This window comes from Teleopsis dalmanni, chromosome 2 (assembly GCF_002237135.1).
Source record: "Teleopsis dalmanni isolate 2A chromosome 2, ASM223713v2, whole genome shotgun sequence".
In the NCBI taxonomy this organism is placed as follows: domain Eukaryota; kingdom Metazoa; phylum Arthropoda; class Insecta; order Diptera; family Diopsidae; genus Teleopsis; species Teleopsis dalmanni.
The window spans coordinates 190,132,197-190,142,643 of NC_051847.1; the positions used below are offsets into that span (position 1 = coordinate 190,132,197).

At 28.4% G+C, this 10,447-nt stretch overlaps 1 protein-coding gene across 4 annotated transcripts; it reads right to left on the reverse strand.

Moving 5' to 3' along the window:
• Nucleotides 1–717: 717 nt before the first annotated feature.
• Nucleotides 718–7,496, reverse strand: LOC119682268 (zinc finger protein 184-like). 4 transcript variants are annotated; one of them, XM_038095661.1, is made up of 26 exons: nucleotides 7,027–7,495; nucleotides 6,801–6,959; nucleotides 6,215–6,396; nucleotides 5,994–6,123; nucleotides 5,848–5,931; nucleotides 5,692–5,792; nucleotides 5,494–5,639; nucleotides 4,351–5,068; nucleotides 4,162–4,294; nucleotides 4,011–4,094; nucleotides 3,866–3,949; nucleotides 3,722–3,805; nucleotides 3,572–3,655; nucleotides 3,428–3,511; nucleotides 3,287–3,370; nucleotides 3,143–3,226; nucleotides 2,998–3,081; nucleotides 2,854–2,937; nucleotides 2,713–2,796; nucleotides 2,570–2,653; nucleotides 2,433–2,513; nucleotides 2,291–2,374; nucleotides 2,146–2,229; nucleotides 1,896–2,086; nucleotides 1,694–1,839; nucleotides 718–1,096 (listed from the first exon to the last, which is right to left on the reverse strand). In XM_038095661.1, the coding sequence occupies exons 1-26, from the start codon at nucleotides 7,243–7,245 to the stop codon at nucleotides 744–746; spliced, it is 3,735 nt and encodes a 1,244-aa protein (XP_037951589.1). In that variant the 5' UTR covers nucleotides 7,246–7,495; the 3' UTR covers nucleotides 718–743. The 4 variants fall into 4 exon arrangements, with proteins under 4 accessions (XP_037951589.1, XP_037951590.1, XP_037951591.1 ...); XM_038095662.1 differs by lacking the exon at nucleotides 3,428–3,511; XM_038095663.1 differs by lacking the exons at nucleotides 2,146–2,229; nucleotides 2,291–2,374 and having other exon boundaries at nucleotides 7,027–7,496.
• Between the last annotated feature and the right edge of the window lie 2,951 nt (nucleotides 7,497–10,447).

Consider the following 10,447-nt stretch of genomic DNA (forward strand, 5'->3'; position numbering starts at 1 on the left):
AACAAATAAATTTTCGTAAGAAAACTCTCGGTTTATTTTTTCTCTAATGTCTGATTTTATTTAGGTTGTAGTAATATTTTCAATTAAAATTACACTTAAATACTTAAGCTAAATTTATTTATTTTTTTTTTAAATTGTAAAAGTTTTTAGTATAGTATGTTTCAAAATAAAAACTCAATGTAATTATCGTTACAACTAATAATATGAAAGGTGAATTTGAGCATTATATTGTAACAGATTTCTAAACAATGATTTTGCATATTCTCGCAAGCGTCTTGAATAATCACAATATCCACGTTTTATAGTCACAATTTTCCACAACTTTTCAAATTACTTAATATCAGCAAATTTAACATACTTCTAATATAACATATTTATAATAAATTATTTATTATAATTATAATCAAAATTAACTAAGAAACATACATATTAACTAACATATACTGTTAAACTCAATTATTCCAAATAAAATTTTTGAATATTACTTTTTATTTTAAAATAATTTGCAATTTGCAATAGTTTTTATTGTTAAAAAATCTATTATGATGGTAAAAGCATGTTTCCTTTCTAGCTGTTGATTCTTTGAAGGAACAATACTTTTCAGCTTTGTTTATATATCATTCCTTTCTTTTAGTTTTTTTATACAGCAAATGTCACCGCCGACTGATCGATTATCTGCAAAGACACTTCTCAAATACTCGAAAAAAGTTTTTGGTGTTTTTTCCATTTTCTAATAATAAGTTCTATGTATTTGCTTCATTAGTTTCTGATTTTATATATTCTAATTCTGCAACGCCACTTTTGAATGAACTAGCTGGAGTATCGGGAACAGTGGTGTCCGGCTCGGTTTTTATACTCTGATTTTCTAGTGTCATAGAATTGTATTCTTCGTTTTCTAATAATATTTGCTCTGTGCTTATTTCACATACTTCATCCTTTATAAATTCTTGGACAATAGAAGAATTTTCTTCACGATATTTTACGGGTAATTTAATTTTTCTTTTAGGTCTTGTAATATTTTTCATTTGATTTTTATCGGAACATGGCTTAAATTTCTTGTCAAAACTCGCTTCGTCTCTACGACGTTTTTCCAAATCTTTAAATTGTAAAAATTTTATATAGAAAAAAATTATTTAAAATAATTCAAAAGATTTATGTTATAAAATAAATGGATATAAAAGCTGTTATGAAGTTTGAAAAACTTATTCGTAAACTTAAAAAGAATAATAATAAAAATTTAATACATAATATTACATGGTTCATTACGAAATGGCATAAATCCAGGCTATGATCACTTGATTCAAAAACGAAAAATTATCGTGTGGGAAGATATACAAAGATATATTTTTCTTAGTAGAAATAGTTTGTTCAAATGCCTTAAATTATAAGTCAGTTTTTTATTTATTAAATATAATTTGAATTGATATTTAGTTTACGTTTACATTATCAGAATTAATTCGATATATGTGCAGTAATAAATGCTGTATATTTGAACTTAAATTAATTCAAAATTATGGCGATTAAATCTTAAAACCGTAACTTCACGTTTTAGTCTAAAACTTATGGAAAACAATTATAAATTTAAATAAAGATTTCTAACCTCAAAAATATCTATTATTTAAAGAAATAATTAATCATATTATAATTAAATTCTTAAATCATAAATATTTTACACATATTGAAAATACTCTACCTAAATGAATTCCCGTGTTATGATGAATTTTCAACTCATCCTCTGTCGAATATATCGCTTCGCAATCTTTGCACTTGAATTTATGTCCCTGAGGTTCATTTTTCTGTTTGTTTTCAGATGAATGAGTTTCAATATGTTGTTCAAGTCTGCAAAGTTAAGCTATTAATAAATTTATTTTTTATAAATATAAATAATTATTTACTTCTTATTGGTTTTAAATTTTTCTTCACACTGATCACAGGCAAATGGGTGTAAATGAGTTTTTCTGTGATAACGTAGCTCAATTTCCTGTAGAAAACACTTCCCACATTCATTGCAAACGTGTGGCTTCTGGTCTGCATGTCGCTGCATATGAATCTTTAGTCTCTGCTTAGACGCAAAACTTTTATTACACTAAAAAAAATATAATTACATATTATACTTAAGCTTATATATAAATAATTTTAATATACTTCAGTGCATGAAAATGGCTTTTCACCTGTATGTCGCTGCATATGAACCTTGAGTCCTTGCTTAGCAGTAAAACTTTTATTACACTATAAAATATATAATCTCTTATTATATTTAATCTTACATGATAAAAAATGGAATACATACTTCAGTGCATGAGTAGGGCTTGTGTTTACTATGACACTTCATATGATTATCGAGTAAGCTCATGAAAGCGAAACTTTTATTACACTATAAATAAATATACTTATTATATTAAAACTTAATTGAATACGTTTAAAATATATACTTCAGTGCATGTGAATGGTTTTTCTCCTCTATGCTGCATTATATGAATCTTAAGTTTGTCCTTAGAATAAGCTTTATTACACTATAAAAAATTTAGTTCTTATACATGATATTAAATAAAGTAATTTAAACATATACTTTAGTGCATGGGTAGAGTTTTTGACCAGTGTGTTGCTTCATATGGCGATAGAATGTGGTCGTGTAAGAGAAACTTATATTACACTATTAAATATGAATATATTTTTATTTAAACTTATATATAAAATAATTAAAACATATACTTCAGTGCACGAGTAGGGCTTTTCACCGGTATGTCGCCTCATATGACATTTAAGTGAGCTCATTGTAGAAAAACTTTGATTACACTTAAAAATTATATAATTATTATTTTTAATTTTATATAAAATAATTAAAAGATATACTTGAGTGCAAGAGTAGGGCTTTTCGCCAGTATGATGCCTCATATGAATATTGAGTGAACACTTCATAGAAAAACTTTTATAACACTAATAAAAATATAGACTTCTTATATTGAATCTTAAATTAAAAATAATTAAAATAAATACTTGAGTGCATTTGTAGGGTTTTTCGCCAGTATGATGTCTCATATGAAGCTTGAGTCCTTGCTTAACAGCAAAACTTTTGTTACACTATTAAAAATAGATCTAATTATTATATTTAATTTTATTTGAAAATAATTGAAAAATATACTTCTGTGCATGGGAATGGTTCTTGGCCTTTATGTCGCATCATATGAACATTGAGTGAACTCTTAATTGGAAAACTTTGATTACACTATTATAAATATATATTTATTATATTCAATCTTAAATGAAAATAATTACAATATTATACTTCAGTGCATGAATAGGGCTTTTCACCAGTATGTCGCCTCATATGACTTTTGAGTGAGCTCATTATAGAAAAATGTCGATTACACTTCAAAATTAAATACTTATTATTTTTAATCGAATATAAAATAATTATAATATGTACTTCAGTGCATTTGTAGGGTTTTTCACCAGTATGTCGCCTCATATGAATCCTGAGTGTACTCATAATAGAAAAACTTTGATTACACTATTAAAAATATATATTTATTATGTTGAATCTTAAATGAAAATAAGTATAATATTATACTTCAGTGCATTTGTAGGGTTTTTCACCGGTATGTCGCCTCATATGAATTCTGAGTGAGCTCATTGTAGAAAAATGTTGATTACACTTAAAAAGTTAAGAAATTATGTAATTATTATTTTTAATATTATATAAAACAATTGAAATATATACTTCAGTGCATATGCATGGTTTTTCACCAGTATGCTGGTTCATATGAAGAATAAGTGAGCTCTTAACAGTAAAACCTTTATTACACTATTAGAAATATAGACTTCTTATATTGATTGTTAAATTGAAAATAATTAAAATATATACCTCAGTGCATTTGTAAGGTCTTTCGCCAGTATGTTGTCTCATATGAATATTGAGTCCTTTCTTAGAAGCAAAAATTTTGTTACACTATTAAAAATATTTTTACTTATATTATTTAAATTTAAATAAAATTTATTAAATTATATACTTCAGTGCACGTATTAAGTTTTTTACCACAATGATACCTTATATGATAATTCAGTGACCTTTTGAGAGAGTAACTTTTATTGCACTAAAATAAAATAATAACAATATACACTTATTATGTTTATTTTCACAACAGTAATTATTATATTCACTTTAGCACAGGAGTATGGTTTTTCACTGTTGTAAGAACGATTGAGGTTATTCTGTACACCCAATTTCAGCAATTTCTTTTTAAAAGAGTCGCAATTAATATATTGCTCATTTCTGTTTTTACTTTTATGAACACTGTAAAAATTTGAATTATGATATTTATTTTCTTTATTTATGTATATATCACTTACTTGAACACAGTTGATTCGTTTTCCATAATTAATTGCTCAGTAACTGTTTCAGTTTCACTATTTTCTATTACTTTTTGTGAAACACCGCCATAATCGAGAGGTATTCGATCATTTATAATTGTACCGTCTGGAGTTTCAGTAACAGCAGATTCTGGTTCATTTTTAATAGTCTCATTTTCTATTGTTATAATACTATACATTTCGCTTTCTAATAGTAAATTCTCTGCAGGTGCATCGGGATCTTCTTGTTTTATAAATTGTTGCATAATAACTTCATCATTGATGTATATTTGTTCATTATTACTCATATGTGTTGGCTGTATCCTTTCACTTTTATTTTCGTTATTGAATAATAATTTTTCTGTGGTTGGTTCAGTTCTTTCATCTACTATACATTCTTGTTTAATAACTCCATTTACCATTGACGAAAGTTCTTCATATTTAAGTGATGGCAAGACATTGTTATCAGTTGGAGTAACATTTTCAATAGGGTTTTCGTTGGAATTATCACTTCTGTAATGCTTTTCTGATGACGTAGCGACATTATTTGGTTCTAAGTTTTGGGCACATTTAGCACTGAGGAAAGTCTGTGGATGCTCTCTGTGTATCTTCAGGAAGTGAAAGATCGAATCTTTAACTGAATTAAATTCTATGCTACATAGCGTGCAGTTTTTTTTTCTTTCTTTCACATCTTTAGGGCTGCTTTTGTTATATTCAGCTGAAATATATATGAAAACGTACCCTAAGCTTAGAAAAAATAATTTCATTGAATCTTGGTTCATATATTATTTATATTATTAGAAAAATCTTTTGGGCATTAAAGTTCTCAACAAATTATACAAAGAATATGATAATATCGGATTTAACTTTGCCGCTGAAATAGAAGATGCAGACTAAACTTTTATTAGTATATTTTGCGGTATTGGTAAATTCCTTTATGCTCTCTTGCATTCTTAACTAACTGCGTTGTTATTTTCTTATCAGTTTGTATAAAATTTATAAAATAAATTAAATGATATATACGTGTAGATTTAACATTATTAAATAAATGTTATATTTTTTTTTAATTTCAAATTCATTTTCAAAACAATTACTAATTTCTTCATATATACTAAAATATTATATATATTAAAAATAACTTACGTATATGAGTTCCAGTTTCATAATGAATCTTAAGTTCTTCCTCTGTCGTATATATCGCTTTGCAATCTTTGCATTTCAGTTTGTCCTCCTGATTTTCATTTTTACTCTTGCTTTTAGATGAATGAATTTGGATTTGTTTTTTATGTCTATAAAATTTAACTTATATTAAATTTATTCTTTCAGCCTAAGTATAATTACTTCTTATTAGTTTTTAATATGTGTTCATACTGTGACTTATCACCAATATGACGCTCCATATGACGATTGAGTGCGTGCTTAATAGCAAAACTTTTTTCACACTAAAAAATGAATGCTTATTATTAAATATTAAATGACAATAAATGAAATATTCACTTCAGTACAAGTGTAGGGCTTTTCACCTGTATGCCGTCTCAAATGTCGATTAAGTGAGCTCTTAGTAGAAAATGTTTGGTTGCACTAAAAAATTATACATTTATTTTAATTAATCTTATATAAAAATAAAATAAATAAACATTTACTTCAGTGCATGCGTAGGGTTTTTCACCGGTGTGACAACGACGATGTATTTTCAATTCACCCGGTGAAAAACATTTCTTCTCACAAAAGTCGCAAATAAAAGGTTCCTTTCTTGTATGTGCACGTTTATGCCTTTTGCAGAAATTAAAAAATATATATTTTGTAATAATAAATTTATAATTGTAATTATAAATTTTTCAAAATTTAAGTACAAAAATCATACAATCTTTCAGAAGTTGTGTGTTGCTTTTTGTGTAACTTCAGTAGCGTAGCTGTACGCAATTTTGCTTCACATTTGGAACAAGGAAATTTATCAACTTCCGAATGCGTTATAAAAACATGTCGTTCGTAACTTATTTGAGTTTTAAATGAATTTGGGCAATCAGAGCAATATATATGACCTCTCTAAAAAAAAAAAAATTAAATTAGAAAGAAAAAAAATAAATACATCAAAATACGTAATTAACAGTGTAAAAATTTCAAGATAACAGAATAATTAAGTAAGAACCTTAACTTATATTCTTAATATTAATTAAAGTACTAAGGTTTTAACATCAAAATAAGTTAATTTAATCAATTTACAACGTGTATATGAATCATAATAAAATTAATATATTCACTAATTTACTGATACATTTTATTAGAAATAAGGAACTTATTGAAATAAAAAAAATTTTATTTATTCACTTTATTGAATTTGTCTATCCAAAAATGAATTTCTTAAACGAGAAGATTAAAATTATAATTTTATTCTGCCTTTAAACGTAGATATACACATTTATGAAATTATCAGATTATGACAAACTTACATGAAATGTATCATAACTTTCACCGCAGCAAAAGCATATATTCTCCTTCTCTAGTTTAACCGCATCCTCTTCGATTTTCTGTATATTTTTTATCATTTCTGCTTTTCGAGAGTGATAACTACTATTCAAATAGCACACAGCTAAATGTTTTTTAAGCATCTGTAAAGTATAAGCAAAGTATAAGACCTAAATAAAAACTGATTTAAATAACAATTACAGTACTTACACCAAATACTTTATATGACTTCAAGCAGCTACCGCATTTGTATTTTGGAATACGATCCTTAACTGCTTCTTTTGTACCGTCAGCATTCAAATGGACCCTATCATTTATATTAGAAATTTTGTCCTCCGATTTCACTATATCTTTATCCGTTAATAAAAAATCAATGTTTGGGCCTACTTCGTTTTTAATGGAAATGGTTTTTAAAACGTCGTGACTCATTTTTTTTTTATTTTAGCTGTCCTGGTCAACTTTTCAATTTATTTAAGCGACCGTTTGAGTGAAAAAGCGTTCGTCTTTCAAAACAGTGAAGTAATTTTTTTAATTGTTGTTACTTTACTAATAATTGAAATCATTCATTTTCAACGAAGAAATATATTATTAAAATAATTATTCTTTACGTTATATATTAATATTATTATACTATCAGCAATACTTAGAAACATTGCAAATAGATAGTAAATAATTTAAATAGAATTTTATCTCTGCATCAAACAAATTTATTTATAATCAATTTTGAAAGCAATTTCCTTAATATATTATTCACATGCGTTTATATTAAGATACTAAATAAGTAATTAATAGTGAAATTTGCAATTTTTATTCGTATATTTTATTAAGTTCATACACATATAAGTCTTATAATTTTATCCAATTGTTGTAATAACAAAATCATTATACATGCATAGTTAATATCAACAAAAACAAACTCAAAAGTTTCGTTTACTTCAACTAATATTTGTTGCTTTTACAAAATGTGTCAATAAATCCAATTAAAAAAAGTACTGGGAATTGTTTCTCAACACCAGAGTTGCAATTTATTTAACGAGTTTTATTTATTTATTTATTTTATATATTGTTCTGATCGCAATACAAGTTGTATTTTCGCGTTTTGTTGCAATAATTTCTTTTTCAGTGATTTAAAAATATTTTGGTTAATGCAAACAATTGTTTTAATTCAAATAATATATGTTATATGCTCCAATAATTTAGTTCACTTGATTATGATTTGAATTAGAAATAGAAGCTGACGTTCCACAAGGAAACGTTCTTGGCCCTATCTTGTATGTACTCTACACATCTGATATCCCAATAAGTAACTCACTTGTCACCACAACGTTTGCCGATGAGATGGCAATTTTATGTCGAAATTAAAACATTGTGTTAGCTTCAAACCAACTGCAATCTTATTTATTTTGGGTGGAGAAATGGTTGTCAAAATGTCGAATAAAAATTAATGAACTACAATTTAAATTCGTCATTTTTACCTTAAATCGAAGCACATCTCCAACAATTTTACCAAATTTCATTCCTATACCACAAGCAGATAATATAACTTACTTAGATATTCACCTAGACGGACGGTTAACTTGGCGCAAGCATCTTCAAGCTAAAAAAATTCAGATGAAGCTCCAAGCCCCTAAATTGCATTCGTTCATTAATAACAGATTCTCCTTGTGCCTAGAGTATAAAATACTTTTGTATAACAGCATTATAAAACCAATATAGACTTATGGTAATGCTAATGCTTCAAAGCATTATCAAACCAATATGGACTTAGATAATGCTAATGAAATTATTCAAAGAGCTCAGTCAAAAATACTGAGAACAATCACTGGTGCCTCATGGTATATTAGGAATGAAAGTATCCTCCGAGATCTACAAATTCCCTTAGTTAAAGCAGAATTTGACAATATAAGAGAAAAATATAATAAAAGGCTGACAGAACATGTTAACCCCTTAGCAAGGAATCTCACATTTCTATCCATTACTTCCCGCCTAAAAAGAGCTGACCGCCCAGCCATGTATACACTGATATTGCGGCTGGAATAGCGAGGTGTAATATGAACTTTAAGAAAAACACAGTGAAGATTAAAGTACATAATTTGACTAACCGATTTAAGTAAGTTTAATTTAATTTATGTTTAATTCATAAATATTAAATATTGAATTTTTTTCTTTCGATATTTTAAAAAGGAGCTGGAAAAATGGGGACGTCAGGTTGATTACCTTCTGACTGACTCCATTTTAATCGCATAATAGTCATAATTGGTAGCAGTCGTGTGTACGATATGGGTATAGAAATTCAAAATATGTAGATTTGTTATTACATTTATTTTTAAAACTAATTGAATTTTTTATTACAGTTTATATATTGGAAGATAAAGCGCTATATCCAATATAATCGAAAATCTCAGTGTCGTTGACGTGATTATAGTCCGCCGAGATCTGAAAAGCAGAAACCATCTAAGGATTACAAGACGAATGCATGGGTTGGGATGTAGATGGATGGTGTTTGTAGTAAGGTTAATGTGAAAAAGGGGGAAGAGAGAACATTAGGTTAAGTTCAAAGGTCAATTGACTAAAATTTGTGTGCGTAGAGGGACAATAAAATATATGGGCGACATCATGGGGGATAAAGCTGCAGTTTGGGCACACATTAGGAATAGACGTGTTTATGCGTGATAAGTAACTGTTTAACACATGGCTATACTCTGATCTAAATTGAGCTAGGACAGTTCTTGCTGCACGGGAGAGACGCCGTTTTTCCTGAGAGATAACAGGCATCCTTAGTAGGAAGCAAGAAATCGACGAATACGTCTTGGAGGGAGCGCACTACTAGCCATGGCACCATTAGAATGTCCATCTGTGTGGAATTGCTTGGACAGCAGTTGGTTATGTTCTTTTACAAGAAGTAATTTTGATTCCGCATAAAGGTGGTCAACATGCAACATTAGATGACAGCGAGTTACAATCCGAAGAGCAGTGTGTGTTTTGACATGATTGGATGTTAGTCCATTGCTACTCACAGAGTTGTGGAGTCCATACTGGAGCTACATATGCCACAATAGGACGACATATTGCTTTGCATGTGCTTACCAGGGTTTCAAGAGCGATCTCTTGGGGTAAAGAGCTTTTAGCACGTTGGTCAATCGGTTACATAGTCGTTTGCATGCATTATTTATCTGACTCCCTCAAAGGGATCTGGGAGTTTAGACATGTAGAGATTAAAAAGAATCAGTGAAAGAACGCTGCCCTGAGGAAAACCTTGTTTCAATTTCATGGCTTTAGATACCTTGTATCTAAAATCAACAAAGGATGATTTACCTACAAGATAATTGCAGAAACATTGTTTTTGTGCTGTCAGGGATGGATGTTTTACCTAGGGCAACCGCATTGCCCGATTTCAGCTGAAGGATTATGCTCCCAGTCTATCATATGTTTGGGATGAGGTGTTCAGAATATGAGTAAAATTGAAGGCCAATGGCCCCAATGTGCTTGAGCATAAGCATTGAAATTCCATCTGGCCCAAGAACTTTCGAAGCCTTGGCTTATTTGATCACGTTGTATACATCATCTGTCTCCGAATGGCGGGCAGGCAGAAGCAACGTGCACAACATCGCTAGGAGAATTTGGTCTTATT

Coding starts and splice junctions, on each gene's coding strand:
- LOC119682268 (XM_038095661.1), bottom strand. CDS start 7,245: ATGAGTCACGACGTTTTAAAAACCATTTCCATTAAAAACGAAGTAGGC. Junction 5,069..5,493: donor TGAAACTGGAACTCATATAC/GTAAGTTATTTT, acceptor TATATATTTCAG/CTGAATATAACAAAAGCAGC. Junction 3,512..3,571: donor AACCCTACAAATGCACTGAA/GTATAATATTAT, acceptor TATTTTTAATAG/TGTAATCAAAGTTTTTCTAT.